The sequence below is a fragment of the Bos indicus genome, chromosome 16, assembly GCF_029378745.1.
Source record: "Bos indicus isolate NIAB-ARS_2022 breed Sahiwal x Tharparkar chromosome 16, NIAB-ARS_B.indTharparkar_mat_pri_1.0, whole genome shotgun sequence".
Classification (NCBI taxonomy): domain Eukaryota; kingdom Metazoa; phylum Chordata; class Mammalia; order Artiodactyla; family Bovidae; genus Bos; species Bos indicus.
Window position 1 is genome coordinate 67864554 of NC_091775.1, and position 19842 is coordinate 67884395.

Genomic DNA, 19842 nt, shown 5'->3' on the forward strand with positions numbered 1-19842 from the left:
TTATGTGTCACAGGCATAATGCACGGGATGAGAAACAGGCCCAATATGCCCTTCCTAAGCCACATGACTGCAAAGCAGAATAGGGATATCATCTAAGAAACCCAGGAATCTAAAGGGTGGAAGCTTTTTCTCTTCCCAGACTAAACAAGAAGTTGGAAATGAAAGACAGGGCAGAAAAAAATAGATGGGCTTTAGTAATATATATCCTCAACTATAATTAGATTTGCTTTAATTTATCTTAAGAAACAAATACTCTTTTGTTTTTAGATTTTTCCTCTCAATGTTAAAAACTTGTTTTCCTTTGGAGCTTGACTCACTCACTTAGCTGTAAGAAAAGTAATTAAAGGAAAACTATTTGGAAATTAGCATTCTGCTCTCTTGAATTATTTCCGACATTTCTGTCTACAAGCAGTCCTAAAGAATCCATGCTCTTTTATAAAGTCTACAAGTAATCTAAGGTAAACATGTTTCACATAGTCAGGAGGCTTCTCTTGTGGCTGAGCTGGTAAACAATCCACCTGCAATGCTGGAGACCTGGGTTCAATCCCTGGGTTGGGAAGGTCCCCTGGAGAAGGCAAAGGCTACCCGCTACAGTATTCTGGCCTAGAGAATTCCATGGACTGTATGGACTCCAGTATCCTGGCCTGGAGAATGGCATGGGCTTGCAAAGAGTCAGACACGACTGAGCAACTTTCACTCACATAGGCATGGTACCTTTTTATCCAGAGACCAGACTTTTCCTGAAGTTATTTCCAAGCTATGAAATATGCTGTTCTATTTAGGACTCTTTATGCAAAGCCTGGTGAGGATATATTTTTTTTCATAATAGAAGATGGCACTCATGCTCATTTTGCTGAGATTATAGAAGTTTTCATCTCAGACTAGTTGCATATCTTTTTCTGTTGTCTCACATGTGAAAAATAATCCCACTCTTTTCTGTCACCGTAGATAAATTTAAGCTGATGGAGAGCCAGTATCTGTGTGTGCTATTAAATTTAGCAGAATGGACATCACAGATCTCTGCCCAAATGCTCCACTGGTCTGTTCCAACCATTGTGCATGAAATTTCTTTTGTCAGCATCAATTCCTTTGGGTTTAGCACAAGTCCTGCATCCAGAAACGGCATAAGAAAGTACCCTCTAGTTTGTATGCTTTTTCCTGTGTAGCAGAGAAATCTCCTGGTTACAGAAAAACTTGTTACTAGCTAAAATCCACAGAAAAAACGTTACTAGCTAAAGCCCATTGTCATTTTGCCACACGCAGCCGTGTCGAGTCAGAAGCAATGGCTAACGGGCTGTTAAAATGTTCTTTACCACAAGCACCTCATTCCTCCCAATGCATTTGGAAAAATCCTTTAGGATTCATTTCAGCGAAACTTTGCCTTTCTTGTAAAAACAATAACAAAAAACTACAAATATGGTATGTTTTTTACAATCCTAAATAGTTATAGAATTCAGTGAGAAATGGCCGGGGAAATTCCCCTTTGTGCTTTTTTGGAGTCGCCCTTTAATAACAGACCTGATTTCAGTATTAGTTCATGTTTTTGAATTATTATAAATACAGGCCTGAAAGAGGCCCTGAGAACTTATGAAGCCCACCCTCTCATTCTTGGCAGGGCTGTACCTAGACCATCTAAGACAAATGATTGTTTACTCTACTTTTTAATATACCCAAGGGAAGGCGATTCCTTAAACTCCTCCAAGAACATATTTCAGCATCTGACAAGCCTTATAGCCAGGGAATTCTCATTTTAATCTCATTAAAATTTCAACTCATTTCTTCTTTTTATGTAGCTGTGTGTTGTGCAGCTGGTCACTGATTTAGTTATCCCACATGGTCTGTATTCCATAGAATCATGTTATTTTACATAAGGTCTTATCTGTCACCCATCTTATATTTTGCACGCTGAGAGGTGGACAGGATGATCCCTTTCAACTCGATTTTTATTTTGCCTCTATGTGTATGAAATTTATTTTATTTTGCAACAAAATATATAAATAAGCATCAAAAATATATTTGCTTTTAATTCATTGTTATTTCCAAAATATTTCATGAGTGATTTAATACTTTGAAAATCTTAAGGGGTGACTTCGAGTTCAAGAAGTTTCTTAAATGGGCACTTTGTGAGAACTTCCAGTTCTAAAACTTTTTTGCACGAAAAGTTAGTGAAAAACTATTTTTGTTCCACAGGAACACATTAATCAGTGATTTATGAACACTTGATTCTGAACCAAGTGATGCAAAGAGGGTATGCTAGAATTACTGTGATCCTACATCTTAAAAGGACTAATAAAGTTATTCAGTATATGTCCTGATGATTAATAAAGATAAGCAGTGTGCTGGCCTCTTTTATCCTGAGGGAAAACCCATCTTTCACTTAGTTGCACCAAATATTATGGGAGAAGAACAGAACGTCTCTGTCCTCATTAGCCAAGCTGTGGAGTTACTATGTCAAAGTGATGCTATTCCCCCACCGACTCTGACCTGGTTAAAAGATGGCCACCCCTTGCTGAAGAAACCAGGTCTCAGTGTTACTGAAAATGGGAGTGTGCTAAAGGTAAGGCTACAGATTCATTTACTTCTTCTTATTTCTAAGATCATCACTTTAGTATTATCCCTGTCAAAATAGTACACTATTAAACTTTACAAGTATCCTACTAAATTTATCCTCTAAAATTCTAGGAACTCTTTTGAGGTTTGTGATATTTTTTCTAATTTATGCCTAGTAAGATTTAAATATTTAAATATCAATTGTATTTGAAGGCAGAAGCCATTCAAAAAATGCTTCTAGCCAAATATGATAGAAACATTCTAAGGAGTGCATCATTTCGGTCATCCAACCAATCAGCGAATCCCCATTCTAGGTGCTCTGCACAGGGATGCAATGAAGAATGACACATTTATGCAAAATTTTCCAATTCTATATAAATATATTCTATATACATACATATAAAATTATTTCCAATTTTATATACTATATGAAAATCTAGCAGCTTAATTGAAAAATGCAGCTAAGTGCTATAAGGCTCTAAGTTACTTACCCAGTGGATGATACAGACAGTACATTTGGGAAAGATAGCGAAAAGTAAGGTTATGGTTGCCTAGAATAGTCTTGGATGGCTATTTGGCTTTCTGTGGGTAGATGGGACAGAAGACCTGATTATGAAGAGCAAGTAAACTCATGATACTGAAACAATGTAACAAACTGAATTTTGGAAAGAATGTTGACAAGGCTGATTTGAGTGAAATAAGAACTAACATGGAAAGTCAGCCTAAGGAATTAGGATTCAGGAAGCTAACAGGCCACTGGAATGTTTATAAAATCCTCGTAATAACCCTATGTAGAATTGAGAGACTGGCTAAGTAATCTGCCCACAGTTACTAAGTGGCAGAAATGGGATTTGGATATAGAAGTATAACTTCAGAATCCATGCTGCTAACCACTACGCCACATGGCTTCTTGGTAAAAGAAAGTTATCACTGTCAAACAAAGAATCTTGAGAAGTGAATGAAAATTGTGGCATGAAGGGAAGCTAAGAAACTTCCACAAGTAGAAGTATAAGAGAGAGTGGGAGGGAGCGTGAATGTGTGTATCAGAGGCAAGAGAATGGAGTCTTTCAAAATTACAGTCCTGAAATGATGGAGCTGGTAAGGCTGGAAAGGTCAGAGTCACTGATGGAGGAAGTAAGGTAAGTCAGTTGAGTTACAGAGGCAAAATAAAGGCAAAAAGTGCTGCCCTTTCTCAGAAGTAGAGTTCTAGAAAGCAGCTAGAATTCCCAAACCTCAGCACTGACTGAATGATAGAGGGAGATGAGTGTATTAACATAAGTCCCAGCACTGCTCAGGGAGAGCTGTGCTTGAGTAGAACTGTCTTAGCAATTTCAGTGACTGGAGGAGTTCATTTCTTCAGAGCACAGATCCCAGTGGAGTTGGGAAGCCAGGAGAGAGGGAATGAAGAAATCCTGGGATTCACTGAATCTCCACCTCCAAGTCCATCCAGGCACCCTGGAATGATTGGGTCCAGAGGAAGGGATGTAGGGAGAAGACTTCTTGGAAGTGAGAACTAGTGAAGACTAAATACTTTCAGTGATAACTGCAACTCCAATGATTCACCCTCTTTTGAATATTCTAGCAATTGATTTCAAAGTTAGCCGTCAATTACATATTATTTGTTATACCTCTTATAGTATCTTATATTATTATTTACACCTTGTTTATCATTAAACTCTTTTTTATATTCACATGCTTTATATTATCAGCTGGATTGCAGACTCAAGGCAGAAACCATATTTTACACTGTATTTCTTAGTGTAGTACTTCTGTCTACTGTAGCATCTGTAGGTACTTCTATCTGTAGTGCCTACTACAAGATTCTAAATAACTGCTGAAAGGTCTATGAATAAATGATGGATAAGTATTCATGTATGTTGCAGATAAATATATGGAAAATACTTACTGATATTCAATTATCTACCAAGCACCAAACTGGGTACTAAGAGATTAAGACTAATTGAGTATATTGGTTGACTTGAAGGAGCTTTTAAACATGATATAGAAGAAAGCAATAAACTAAGAGTAAGGGTATTATTTTACTGAAGAGTGTTCTGGACATAAAAAAATAGTATATTTAAAGCCATAAATAACTCATTCAAAGGTTAATTGTGGGGGTTTGCTATTTTATCTTAATCATATTTAAAAGACCTTTCTAGACCTTCAACCACTAAAGTTAACGAGATTAAAACAAGGTATGACGTAAGTGATAATTGTTGAACTTGGTAAGTATTGAATGTGGGTAATGGGCATATAGCCATCAATTTTATTGGGTTGGCCAAAAAGTTCATTTGAGTTTTTCATAACATCTTAAGTAAAAAATAGACCAAACTGTTTGGCTAACCCAGTACTATCTTCTCAACTTTTTATATGTTTGAAAAGTTTCAGAACAAATGAAAAGTCAGAGATCACAAGCAACATTAATATAAAACCCCAATTCATTACAAAATATAAACTGTGGTTTCAAAGCATGATTTTGTTTTTAGATTGAAGATGCTCAGGTTCAAGATAGTGGTCGCTACACTTGTGAAGCCACAAATGTTGCAGGAAAAACTGAGAAGAACTATAATGTCAACATTTGGGGTAAGTGAGATCAGCCCTTAAATGATTCAGCTGTGGTTTGACCTATCATTGTATTAAACCGTTCTTAAACTGACAACCACATAAATAAGACATAGATGATATTAATTAATATGCTTAAATGATGCTGAGCTGTCCTGAATATCAGCTTATATACTTAATTCAAGGGCAACTAAATAGATTTCCTGAACCTAAATATATAGATCACTGTAACTTTGATCTCTCCTGACTGATTAACATACCCTCTGGCTTCTAGAGCCAGGATTTGCTAATGATTGAGCATTCTTCACGAGCAGAGAGCCTGTTGGTTAATTGAAAATGTCAGAAGGTCAAATTATGTATGTGAATTTAGTGTGTGAGAAAGACAAAGAGCACGTGCAGTTGGGGTGGGAGATGAGGTTACTCTGCTGACGAATGTGAAATGCTATGCTCACTTGAAGTTTTAATAAGTTACTAAGATAATTTGTTAGTTACTAAAATAGTTTTTAGGAATAATTGCAACTTTTATGTTAGCTGTGGTTGTCTGCCAGTTGTTAAAAAGTGTTCCTGTTTCCCAATTAATCAACTTTTAAGTACTTGTTTACATTCATTTATAACATATTAACCACTATTAATTTGGATTATATTTGTTTAAATATTTTAATTATTGAGGTAATGACATGAAATATAACTTTGATTATAAAAGTTAATTAAAAACCACAGATTAAAATAAAAATAAGTAGAGGAAGTAATCTGATTCCAATGGAGAACAACTATTGTTTAAAAGTATGCATTTACTTAGAGAATAGCTTGTTAATTATAAATCGTTATTATCATTTTAAAAATCTTGAAAATTATGAGAAGTGTTATCATTTATCCTATAAAGGAATTCATTTACTTTTAAATACTAAAATTTATTATGTACTTAAGTTATATTTATTATATATTAGTTACCTATTGGGCTTCCCAGGTGGCTCAGTTGTAAATAAACCGCCTGCCAAACAGGAGATGCGGGATCAATCCCAGTATCAGGAAGATCCTCTGGAGGGGAAATGGCAACCCACTCCGGTATTCTTGACTGGGAAATTCCATGGACAGAGGAGCCTGGTGGCCTATAATCCATGGGGTTGCAAAAGAGTCGAACACAACTTAGTGACTAAACAACAAGTTACATATTATTAACTTCTCTTCCTACTTCCTTCCATCCTTTTTCTCCCTCTATGTTTCCTTTACTTCCCTTCTCTTATTTCTCTCAAGTGGGAAAAATATTCATACACTTCCCAACATGGACAAGAGACTGCTAAGTGTTATCAAGTAAAGGTTGAAAAAAGAAGTGAAAAAGAAAAATTCGGAGTGATGATCAATTAGAAAGTGAGGTGAAGAATTCACTTTTTAAAAATTGTACAACAAAATATAATTTTAGTTATTTATATTTTTAAAGTTTACTTTATTGAAATACAGTTGATTTATCAGTCAGTTTAGTTCAGTCACTCAGTCGTGTCTGACTCTTGGCGACCCCATGGACTGCAGCACACCAGGCCTCCTTGTCCATCACCAACCCCTGGAGTTTACTCAAGCTCACGTCCATTTAGTCGGTGCTGCCATCCAATCATCTCATCCTCTGTTGTCCCCTTCTCCCCCTGCCTTCAATCTTTCCTAGCATCAGGTTCTTTTCCAATGAGTCACTTCTTTGCATCAGGTGGCCAAAGTATTGGAGCTTCAGCTTCAGTCCTTCCCATGAATAGTCAGGACTGATTTCTTTTAGGATAGACTGGTTGGATCTCCTTTCAGTCCAAGGGGCTCTCAAGAGTCTTCTCCAACGCCACAGTTCAAAAGCATCAATTCTTCAGCGCTCAGCTTTCTTTATGGTCCAATTCTCATGTCCATACCTGACTACTGGAAAAACCGTAGATTTGACTAGATGGACCTTTGTCAGCAAAGTAGCATCTCTGCTTTTTAATATGCTGTCTAGGTTGGTCATAGCTTTTCTTCCAAGGAGCAAGCATCTTTTAATTTCATGGCTGATTGCTTAGAGAGAGTAAAAAGAATATGTATAGAAGAGTACTGTGTAGAAGACTCTCACATACCATGTAAGAAGGGAGACAGAAAAAGAAATCCCAGATGGGAAACTGAGTTGGAACATTTGTCAAAGAGGTAGGAATAAAAGTGGGTAAAACTTCTATTGTGGAAACTCAGGACAGTGGTGTTCCCAGAAGAAGAATGCAGACAGGAAATAGGTTGGACATATATATATGAGTGGGTGAATGAATGCATAATGGCACACACTGCAGAGAAGTCAAATGAGACATAAACTACAAAGTGTACTTAACAGATGAGTAGACCTGTGCCTCTTAAAGAGGAAAGCAGTAGATATAAGAATGAATGATAAGGGAAAGTTGAGACTTTAAGACTGGATTCACTCAAAAATTACTTATGGTGTGACTCTGTGTTCTGGGCACTATGCCACGTGTAAGCATAGATAGGTTCATAAGAAAGACAATGACACTGGTCACACAGAACTTAGAGTCTGCTGGTGTAGAAATACCTTTCAAAAGATAGTTAAAATTGTTTCCTAAGAGTTATCACAGGAGATTTTGTGGGAAGACATAGCAGGGGGCTGGTGATACCTAACTGAGGTTTTAAGGATGAGTAGGTGTCAGCTCTCTGAAGATGGAAGCATAAAGACCTGGAGAACATTATCTGTATTCAATGAACAAAACAGCATTCACTATGGAGCCTAGTGTGGCTCAGAGGAGAATAAGAAGATATAATGTTAGGTAGGAAAGATTAAAAAGGGCATATAGAAGAGGACCTCTAAAATCAATTTTAAAAGTATGGATTTGATTCTAAAGGTGATACAACACCACTAATGGAATTCAAAGGAGGACTGGGGCATTCAGATTTGTATTTTAGGAAGAAAGCCAGTAAACTAGTTTTTTAGTATTAAATTATTTAAGTTTTTAAGAAATTGAATTAATAGGATTGGTTGATTACATTGAGAGGTATGGAAACAGGAAAGGGTAAAAGATGGATGTTGGTTTGGGCTGATCAGCTGGGCTGTGTGGACAGCAACGTCCTCCCCTTGGAGGAGGTTCAGTTTAGGACAAGTTGAGTTTGAGAATCCCTCTAAGGCACCCACATTGAGATATTAAGTAGACAGATATAAAGATGGTCAGCATCATTAATTATTAGACAAAAGCAGATTAAAACTACAATGAGATATCACCTCACACCAGTCAGAAAATCTACAAATAATAAATGCTGGAGAGGGTGTGGGGAAAAGGCAGCCCTCCTACACTGTTGATGGGAATGTAAACTGGTGCGGCCACTGTGGAAAACAGTATGGAAGTTCCTTAAAAAACTAAAAATAGAGCTACCATCTGATCCAGCAATCCTGCACCTGGGCATATAACTTGAGAAAAATGTGGTTCGAAAGGATACATGCACACCAGTGTTCATAGCAGCAGTATTTACAATAGCCAAGACATGGAAGCAACTTAAATGTCCATTGACAGATGAATGCATAAAGAAGAAGTGGGACGTGTATACAATGGAATGTTGCTCAGCCATAAAAAGAATGAAATAATCCATGAAGCAACGTGGACGGACCCGGTGAACTCATTTACAAAACAGAAACAGACTTAGAGAACGGATTTATGGTTACCAGGGGGGAGGGTGCGGGGGAAGGGGTAGATTCAGAGTTTGGGATTGACATGTACACACTGCTATATTTAAAATAGGACAAATTTAGAAAACTCAGTAGTGGCCACAGGACTGGAAAGGGTCAGTTTTCATTCCAATCCCAAAGAAAGACAATGCCAAAGAATGCTCAAACTACCGCACAATTGCACTCATCTCACATGCTGGTAAAGTAATGTTTAAAATTCTCCAAGCCAGGCTTCAGCAATATGTGAACCATGAACTTCCAGATGTTCAAGCTTGTTTTAGAAAAGGCAGAGGAACCAGAGATCAAATTGCCAACATCCACTGGATCATGGAAAAAGCAAGAGAGTTCCAGAAACACATCTACTTCTGCTTTATTGACTATGCCAAAGCCTTTGACTGTGTGGATCACAATAAACTGTGGAAAATTCTGAAAGAGATGGGAATACCAGACCACCTAATCTGCCTCTTGAGAAACCTGTATGCAGGTCAGGAAGCAACAGTTAGAACCAGACATGAAACAACAGACTGGTTCCAAATAGGAAAAGGAGTACGTCAAGGCTGTGTATTGTCACCCTGCTTATTTAACTTCTATGCAGAGTACATCATGAGACACATTGGGCTGGAAGAAGCACAAGCTGGAATCAAGATTGCCTGGAGAAATATCAATAACCTCAGATATGCAGATGACACCACCCTTTTGGCAGAAAGAGAAGAACTAAAGAGCCTCTTGATGAAAGTGAAAGAGAAGAGTGAAAAAGTTGGCTTAAAGCTCAACATTCAGAAAACAAAGATCATGGCATCTGGTCCCATCACTTCATGTCAAATAGATGGGGAAACAGTGGAAACAATGGCTGACTTTATTTTTCTGGGCTCCAAAAATCACTGCAGATGGTGACTGCAGCCATGAAATTAAAAGACGCTTACTCCTTGAAAGGAAAGTTATGACCAACCTAGATAGCATATTAAAAAGCAGAGACATTACTTTGCCAACAAAGGTCCATCTAGTCAAGGCTATGGATTTTCCAGTGGTCATGTATGGATGTGAGAGTTGGACTACAAAGAAAGCTGAGTGCCAGAGAATTGATGCCTTTGAACTGTGGTGTTGGAGAAGACTCTTGAGAGTCCCTTGGACTGCAAGGAGATCCAACCAGTCCATTCTAAAGGAGATCTGTCCTGAGTGTTAATCGGAAGGACTGATGGTGAAGCTGAAACTCCAGTACTTTGGCCACCTGATGCGAAGAGCTGGCTCATTTGAAGAGACCCTGATGCTGGGAAAGATTGAGGGCAGGAGAAGAAGGGGACAGCATAGAATGAGATGGTTGGATGGCATCACCGACTTGATGGACATGGGTTTGGGTAGACTCCGGGAGTTGGTGATGGACAGGGAGGCCTAGCGTGCTGCAGTTCATGAGGTCGCAAAGAGTCGGACACAACTGAGCAACTGAACTTAATGGGTTGGACCTGGAAATTATTATACTAAGCAAAGTAAGTCAGACAGAGAAAGACAAGTATCACGTGATATTGCTTGTATGTGGCATCTAAAAAATGATACAAATGAACTTATTTACAAAACAGAAAACGACTTAGAGAATGAATTTATGGTTACCAGGGGGAAGTGGAGGTGCAAAGGGTAGATTTGGAGTTTGGGATTGACAGTTACACACTGCTGTATTTAAAATAGGTAACCATTAAGGATCTACTGATAAATAAATTTTTAAAATCTAGTCAGATATAAAAGTCCAGATCTCAGAGACTATCTGCATTACAGATACAGGTTTGCAAGTATTTGTATTAATGTAAGTGATACTCACTCATGGGAATGAGTGGAGTTTGATTTGGAGGTCATGGATTTATAGTTGATGGCCATCTAGGTAGCTGTCATTTTCTTCTGTAGACATTTCATGTATGGGATAGGTTATGACAGAGTAAACTATAGGATTTATCTCGAGAAATGGTATTGACAAATAAGAAAAGCAACAGTGTGGGGCAGTTGCGAATATTGGCAGAAGACTAGTTGAAATTATTGAACATAAAATCAAAGCTGGATAGTGAAGTCAGTAAATAAAAGAGTAGATAGATTGGGTGGCTTCTGAAAAGTTTAAGAGCTAGGTCGTTGAATTGAGAGTTGGGAATACTTAAATGAAGGTGCTGTGAGGATAGGATGTGACCTACATTTATAAATTAATAGGAGAAATGTTCTAGATGGTGAAAAGTGTATGGCTTTTGTTGGAGAAAGGGATGAGCAGATCAAGAAACTGAGTAGCCCGATGTTTAGACGTGGAAGCTGAATTTATACAGAATGATGACAGGTCTTCAATGTGAAGAGAAGGGATGGAAACAAGTACCAAATTGTTCAGTGAAGGAAAAAGAATGACAGGTTCACAGAGAGTGAAAAGAAAGAGAAAGGGAGGTAAATGGATGAAATGAGCCTCAAAGGAATAGAGAGTTTCATGGAGGTAGTTAAACAATGGCTGGAAACTGCATTTGAGGGTGAGGATTCTCCCACTCCTCAACTCCCAGGAGCTTAGGAGAACAAGCATCTATCATGTGATAATACTGCAGCCAGAAGAGTGTCAAGGGGAGAATTTGGCCAGCAAATGCAGACTCAGCCTCTTAGAGAAAAGTTTGGGTAGTCATTTCACTTTGAAGGTTCCAAGGAGAGGCTGGAGGCCGGTGGGGAGACAGACTGGGCAACCTGGGATTGGGAACATATCTGTTTCTTAGATCAAATTCCTCACCTCTGTTCTTTATTGTTTAGTTGCTAAGCCGTGTCTAACTCTTGTAACCCTATGGACTGTAGCCCACCAGGCTCCTCTGTCCATGGGATTTCCCAGGCAAGAATACTGGAGTGGGTTACCATTTCCTTTTCCAGGGAGTCTTCTCTACCCAGAGATCGAGCCCATGTCTCCTGCTTGGCAGGCAGATTCTTTACCACTGAGCCACATGGGAAGCTTTGCCCCTGTTCTTTACTTTATGTTGTGTGCCTGATGCTTTTTGATTCTGTTCAGCATTTGAGATATAAAAGCTCACAGGTGCAAATGGCTGGGTTAAGTTTAAACTTGATAGATGTCTTCATTTTTCAAATTTAATGTGTCTAAATATCCATAATATACTATATCATCTGTTTATGTCACTGAGTATTTTGATAATTAAATTTGTCTGTGAAAATGGGAAATCTGCTATTATATATTCATTCTATATCTTACAATTGGCTTGTAATGTGGTGTTGATATGTCAGCTGCAAGTGCTAGATTATTTCTTCATTCCTTTTGAGTGGGAACCTTTTTTTTTTTTAACATGCAAAGCATTAGGGAAATTTTATAATTGTTCTTAAAATAGTGTTTTTCCTTTTTTAAAAAAATCTTTCAGTACCGCCAAATATTTCTGGTTCTGATGAAGCTGCTCAACTTACAGTCATTGAAGGACACCTCATTAGTCTATTGTGTGAATCAAGTGGTATTCCTCCCCCAAATCTCATTTGGAAGAAGAAAGGTTAGTTTTCATCTTTTGACATTTATATAATTAAGTATAAATATTAAATAAATTCATGTTTTATTTGAAAAATATGCCAATTTATTAATAAACTCATTTGAAGTTTGCATACTAAAATATTAGACAGCATACTTGCTTTATGCTAAATGTGTCACATGCGATAATTCTGTACTGTCAAGGTGAAAATCTTCAGATTTGAGAGTAGTCCCAAGAAGAAATTAATTTAAAGGGCAGCTATACTGATCACAAATCCACCATTCAATTAACTATTTTTTCTTCTTTAAAATAGGTTTAAAAATTATCTTCTAAAGTAAGCATTTTTTGGTATATGTGACAGTTTTGTAATTATGTTAAATTGAATTCTGAAGTTCAACAGATTTTCAGTTATTCATCAATAAATATGTGTCCTTTAAGTACCAAATCTTCTGAATTTTTAGCTGATTTAAGAAATAATTTTTGTTTTACTTAGAGATTTTTAAAAATTTATTTTACGAAATATGTTTTCTTTAAATGCAATATTGATTGAAAGAAAAGTTTGCAGAAGACAGCCTTCTCTTCCTCCTCCTCTTCTTCCTTTTTGCATAGATTATTATACAGTACCCTCTGCCTTTTGAGTATGTGAACAGGAAGTAAATAAATATGTATTGGTACTCATTAGAAGTATATACACAAATGCCGTATATGTTTGCTTCACATTCTGCCACTTGGTTTTTCTTGCAGGCTCCCCAGTGCTGGCTGATTCTGCAGGGCGAGTCAGAATTTTATCTGGAGGCAGGCAGCTGCAGATTTCAGTTGCAGAAAAATCTGATGCAGGGCTCTATTCATGTATGGCATCGAATGTTGCTGGGACTGCAAAGAAAGACTACAGTCTGCAAGTTTACAGTAAGTTATTGATTAGCCAGGCTTTGGCACAATTGAAAAAAAAAACAACTTTTCCATCCTTCTCTTTTTCTTTATATCTTTAAGATTCAAAGTAGTATAGTTATATAGTTGGCCTCCTTGGCCCTGCTTATCCATAAATTCCACATCCATGGATTCCACCAACTGCATATCAAAAGTATTTTTTTCAATGTCCAAAAAGTTAAAAAAAGCAAAACTTGAATTTTTCTGGGCATCAGGAAACTATTTGCATACTATTTACATTGTATTTACAACTGTTTACATATCATTAAAAGGTATTATTGGAGAAGGCAATGGCACCCCACTCCAGTACTCTTGCCTGGAAAATCCCATGGACAGAGGAGCCTGGTAGGCTGCAGTCCATGAGGTCGCTAAGAGTTGGACACGACTGAGCGACTTCACTTTCACTTTTCTCTTTCATGCATTGGAGAAGGAAATGGCAACCCACTCCAGTATTCTTGCCTGGAGAATCCCAGGGATGGAGGAGCCTGATGGGCTGCCACCTATGGGGTCGCACAGAGTCGGACATGACTGAAGCGACTTAGCATAGCATAGCATAACATAAGGTATTATAATCTCGTGATGATTTAAAGTATAACAGAGGATGTTCAAAGGTTATATGTAAATGCTGTGCCATTTTCTATATAATGGACTTGAGCATCCTCAGATTTTGGTTTCTGAGTCAGATCCTGGAACCAGTCCCCTCTGGATACGCAGGGATAGGTACACCTTTCATAAGAGCCACACGTTTAAATTGTGTTGACATAACAAGAGAGAAGTTATTTATTTCTAGCTAGTACTTACTCAGTTATACAGCTGTCCATTCTGCATCAACTTGCTGATGGCAGACTCACAATGTGGCTATAATTTGTTGGGGGCAGGATGGTAGACATGAAATGGGGAGAATGGCATTTTATCATTGGGTATAGGTACAGTATGTAAAAATATGCCTTTTTGTTTGTTTGTTTAACTTAAACTTTTGTTTTGTATTGGGGTATAGCTGATTAACAATGTTGTGATACTTTCAGGCGAACAGTGAAGGGACTCAGCCCTAGATATACATGTATCCATTCTCCCCCAAACTCCCCCACATATCCCATTTTAAAGATTATTTAATTTATGTAAAATTTTAAAGTATAAAATATGTACATTATCTCATTTAATTTTTACATGAACTATGATATGAGACAAAAATTTGGCCTTCCTTTTTTATCAGTGAAAACTTAAGCCCAGAGAAGTTTCCATGACTAGCTGAGGTCATATGACTTGTGTATAACAGGATAGGCACTCGAATACAGAATTCCTAACATGGGTCCATTTGCTTCCCCCACCCCACATATGTCTTTGAGTTTGTTTAATCTTCTTTCTTGGAATCAGGTTCCATTAGGTGAATTTAACTGTAAGGTTACAGAATCTCTGGCCATTGGTGGCTTAAACAAATAGAGATTTATTTTCTGACATAATGAGAAGCTGAGGTTGGCAGTCACTGGAGTTGGTCAGCATCTTACTTTTATTAGGACAGGACAGGAGATCTAGGATTCTCCTGGTCCTTTTGTGATCTCAAGATTCTGGTTTCTGTATTTGTAGTGTCAAGTCCACACTGACGGCAAAAAGAAGGAGAAGGGATGTTATCTTTCTCTTTTAGCAGGAGAGCAAAAAATTTCGCAAATCTGCCCCCTCACTTTACCCCTGCCAGCAGACCTCTATTCAGATTTTTTAGATCTACAGTGGTTCATTCAGTCACCACAATTTCTAAAGATGGAGAAACAGTCTCAGTTTTTCCAACTCCTCTAGTGGGCGGAAGAAAGGAATTGGTAATGGACTTTGGGTCATGAACTAGATTATCATACATATTTTAAATTAGTATTAGGAAGATTTACATAGGTTAGAGCTACAAGTGATGATAGCTCAAATATTTGTATAATGTCTCCAAAGCAGGAAAAGTAGCTAATGCAACTTTCTTTCCTTACTATACTGAGTTTAGGTATGAACCCATTTAGAAACATTGGAGAAGAATGCCACCTATCATGTGGCAATGCCATGACTATTAGTCCCAGGTCTTTGCTTTGTAGTTAATTTTTTGACATGAAAAATGATTTTAACTTTGCCTGATGAAAATTCTTATATAAGACTTGGACTTCCCCGGTGGTAAAGCATAAAGAGTCTGCCTGCCAATGCAGGAGATGCAAGAGATGTGGGTTCAATCCCTGGATCGGGAAGATCCCCTGGAGAAGGAAATGGCAGCCCACTCCAGTATTCTTGCCTGGAAAATTCCATGGACAGAGGAGTCTGGCAGGCTACAGTCCATGAGGTCAGAAAGAGTCGGACATGACTGAGCATAGCACATATGTACTCGGCCTCATCTGAGCAAACATTTCCTATTTCTTTTCTTTTTTTTCTTCCCCAGTTCGACCAACTATATCCAACAGTGGTAGCCACCCTACTGAAATCATTGTAACTCAAGGAAAGAGCGTTTCCTTGGAGTGTGAGGTGGAAGGTGTTCCTCAGCCAGCAGTGACCTGGATGAAAGATGGCCGCCCTTTGACAAAGGGAAGAGGAATGGAAATAATGGATGAAGGTCGTGTGGTTCAGCTGAAGAATGTTCATGTGTCTGACACAGGCCGTTATGTGTGTGTTGCTATGAATATAGCAGGAATGACTGACAGAAAATATGACTTAAGTGTACACAGTAAGTATAAAGAGGCTCCTTAAGTCTGTTAACTGGCTGATATAATCTACAGCCTCCTGGATGGGAGATATAGACCTCAGGTGTTGAGTGTTTTATTTATAGTCTATTATTTTCTACTATTTGGAAAAGACCCTAATGCTGGGAATGATTGAGGGCAGGAGGAGAAAGGGGCAACAGAGGATGAGATGGCTGGATGACACGATGAACTCAATGGACATGAGTTTGAGCAAATTCCAGGAGATCTGGAAGGGACAAGGAAGCCTGGCATACTGCATTCCTTGGGGTTGCAAAGAGTTGGACACAACTTATGACTGAACAGCAACAAATTTCTACACACATATCACTTCTTTAGATCAGTCTCATCATTATCATGCTATGCCTGACCTCCCTTTTCTTATTTTGCTGAAATAAGCATATATCGGATATTCTTTTAGAAAAGCACATTGTGAAGTCGATAATTATCTTTTTCAAATACTTTTGATCCAATGCCATCCCAAGTGATATTCCTTGATTCTGTGTTTTCCTCATTAGCTGACTTGGTAAGTGTAAACCTAGATTCCTTACAGCTTACTGACCCAGCTTCAGTTGGGCATAAGTTGTATTGAAATCAGCTTTACAATTCTAAATAATGAGCACAAATGTCAGTAGGAATAGATCAGACACACATATACTCCTATTTATGTGTGATACCTATTTGTATGCATATAATTTGAATTGGGGTTTTTAAATCTATAGAATCAATGGTAAATCTAATAGACTTAGTTTTTTGACTTAATTCCAGTTAGAACATGCACAAAGTCCAGTATAGTTTGCAAGCAATGTGTGAAAGCTAATGATTGAAAAGAAATCAGTCTTATGTATCTTTTAGTTAGACTGTGGTTTTTTTTTTTTTTTTTTTTTCATTCTTTTTAACAGGTGCTTATTGCATTACTTGAATGTTTTATACTTTATTTGATAAATCCTCTAGGAAAGAACATTTAGGTCGGATGTATTAACAAGAGTGGCTGTCATAAAATTTCCTAGGCAAGACTGATGTTGAGAAATCAAGATCTCAGATTATGATAAATTCCAATTGACTCAGTCCTCTGCTTGCTTCAATTCTGTGAGACTCTGAAAGTAGAGCGCCACTGGCCCTGCTCTGTAACGAAGGAAAACATGATGGAGGGTAACTTTCCCTGGACTACTGAGGGCCATATAGAGGCACTCAAGGCCTGTGTGGAGCCTTGTTTCCTCTCCTTCTGGTGCTGGCTTAATTGGATTTTCATGCCAGTTCTCCTCTAAGCCAGCCCTTGCACTTGCCCAAGCCTGTTGGGTCAATGTGACCTGCCACCCCTCCTCAGACTATCCTGACTGCACTCTGCTCTTGGCCCAAACTTGTCTTCTCAGCCCATGTTGTGTGTTTCACATGTTTTTGTCCACAAGGCACACTTGCCCTCTAGGAGCTGGTCACTCCAGTCTTCTCTAGGGTTCTGGGTTCCCCCTCTTCTGCCCCTCTTAGTTGCTCTCTGACTCTCAGGCAGCTCCTTCACATTTTTACTTCCAGGAGTGTCACAGTCATCGTCATCATCATCTCATTGTTGTCATTGTTTATTTTGCTAGTGTTGCCCAGAAAATCATTTTTAAGAATAAACTATTTAGAATTTGGTGCTTTGTCTTACAGCCCCTCCAAGCATCATTGGAAACCACAGGACACCTGAAAATATAAGTGTGGTGGAAAAAAGCTCAGTGTCGCTAAATTGTGAAGCTTCAGGAATTCCCCTGCCTTCAATTACGTGGCTTAAAGATGGGTGGCCCGTCAACCTTAGCAGCTCCCTGCGAATCCTCTCAGGTATTAAAAATTCTTGTAGCTTGGTAATCTGGTTAGCTTCCTGTGGCCACAGCTTATCCTTAATTTCTCATATCTCCATGTTTTATTTTTTTCCTTTTTTGAGCTAACTGCTTACTATAATACCTACTGATCATATTAAGAAAAAACTTTGGAACATCAGAAGCTATAGGACAATGGGGAAAATCTCTAAATATTTCTGGATCCTTGTGAAAGAGTAGTCTTGGCACTCGATTATTACTTAATTCATGGGGATGTCAGAGCATTCATGCTAGAATGAGTACAAACTAATTTGAAAAGTGAAGAATGAAAAGAAGTACTGGAATTGAAACCAGAGCCTAGAGGGTATAATGTTATATAACATATCTCCATATTCAAACAAAGTGTTTGAATTTATTCATGGCTATTCTAAGTGAGATTTGTATTTCCAAGATGGGATAGTTTCTTTTGAGCTAAGACTTTATTATAGAAGATACTCTGCTGATTCCTCATCTAATTATGTAGGAAAATCTATTATCTTATTCTTCATAGATCAGTATAAGTGTAGAGAGAGATGTCTTGGGGCATGCCCCTGGAATCTACCCTTGGCTCCTTTCACTAATGACTTGGATACAGACTAAGAAAATAATCTCTCCAAGTCTGTGGGTAATAAAAAGCAGGGGTACTTAGAAGAATACCTAATGTGTTTAATGAAGACATCTGAATTCAAACACATCTTACTCTGGAACTTCTGAATTAAACCTAACAAAATGAAAGTTAAGTAGACTCCTGTACTCGCTTTCAAAAACCAGTGATGAAAATTAGGGTGAGATATTGCTTCAGAATTCTTCATATGAAAAGATCTCTGAACTGTGTTAGTGATTGAGTATGCATTAGCATTGTAAGGTGTTTTATTGGGAAAAGCAAATACAGTGTTTTGCCACCTGAATATATTTTTACCAGTAAGACAAGACCGGTTGTACTCTGGACTTATCTTACTCATTAGGAAGATGTAAGAAGTATTTATTGACAATATTTTCATGGAGCATAACCATGATGGCCAATAATTGGAAAATAGGCTATATGCCTGATTCCATTTAATCTGAAAAAATAAACTTTGTGTAACCTTATTATCTCATAGTGAAAATTACATTTAAATACTTGAAGAGCCATGGGGTAGAACAGGTTATGTTGGTTGTATGTAGTTCCAGAGGTTAAAAGTAATGCTAATGTATGGAAAATTCTAGGGACAGATTTGGGTCTGAATGCAAACAACTTTAAAACAATATTTGTGTTGTTGAAAGTCAAGATGAACTATTTTAAGAGGTAATGAGCTCCCTGCCCCTAAGGGTATTCAAAGTTTAAATTCCCACTTTTGAAAGATTTTTCAGAAAAGATATTTTCCTAGTATTTGAGTTAGATCTAAATATCCTATTATCTATTTCTTCAAGATCTTGGTCTATAAATGATAGGGACTAAATGAGAAATTTCCATTGCTGTAGTTGTTATATTCATTGCCTATAATTAAATATATAAATGAAAAAATTATTAGCAATGTTTATTGCCTATAATGGACTTCCCAGTGGTAAAGAATCTGCCTACTGATGCAGGAGACACAGGTTCAATTCCTGGCTCAGGAACATCCCCTGGAGAGCAGAATGGCAATCCACTCCAGTATTCTTGCCAGGATAATCCTATAGACAGAGGAGCCTGGCAGGCCCCAGTCCTTGGAGTCAAAGAGTTAGACACAACTGAGCATGCACACATTACCTACAACACTAGATCTATGCGCTCCGGCAAGTTACTTCACTTTGCTAACCTCCGTTCTTCACTTGTAAGTGAAGATAGTAGTAGTATTTAGGGGTTTTTATAAAGATGAGTTAATATGTGTAAAGCAGCTAACACAGTGCCTGCTTATATCCTAAGCATCCAATAACGTGTTTGCCTTTATTGTCATAGACAACCTGCTAAAAAGTTTGGGTCTCCCTATCCTGGGAAACCTTCCCATGTCCTACAGTGCATTCATTTTCTTGAGACTTCCATCCTCTGTTGATCTTAGAGAATGCACACTGATGGCAAAGATTTTATTATAATTTGGTTACCAAAAACCTGGACACTTTATCTTCTTCTCTTAAAAATATCCTTGTTTTTGCATTCTCAATTGCTGAAAAAGTAGGAAACT

The 19842-nt window shown here is 37.8% G+C and overlaps 1 protein-coding gene across 4 annotated transcripts in view; it reads left to right on the forward strand.

Annotated features, from left to right (window-relative positions):
• HMCN1 (hemicentin 1) overlaps nucleotides 1–19842 on the forward strand; it is a 538929-nt gene that overhangs the window by 350292 nt on the left and 168795 nt on the right. For all 4 annotated transcript variants that reach the window (XM_019976773.2, XM_070768574.1, XM_070768576.1 and 1 more), the window contains 6 exons: nucleotides 2382–2557; nucleotides 5037–5133; nucleotides 12145–12267; nucleotides 12988–13149; nucleotides 15575–15856; nucleotides 17517–17684. In XM_019976773.2, coding sequence (XP_019832332.2) covers nucleotides 2382–2557; nucleotides 5037–5133; nucleotides 12145–12267; nucleotides 12988–13149; nucleotides 15575–15856; nucleotides 17517–17684 — 1008 coding nt within the window. The remainder of the gene's footprint in view (nucleotides 1–2381; nucleotides 2558–5036; nucleotides 5134–12144; nucleotides 12268–12987; nucleotides 13150–15574; nucleotides 15857–17516; nucleotides 17685–19842) is intronic.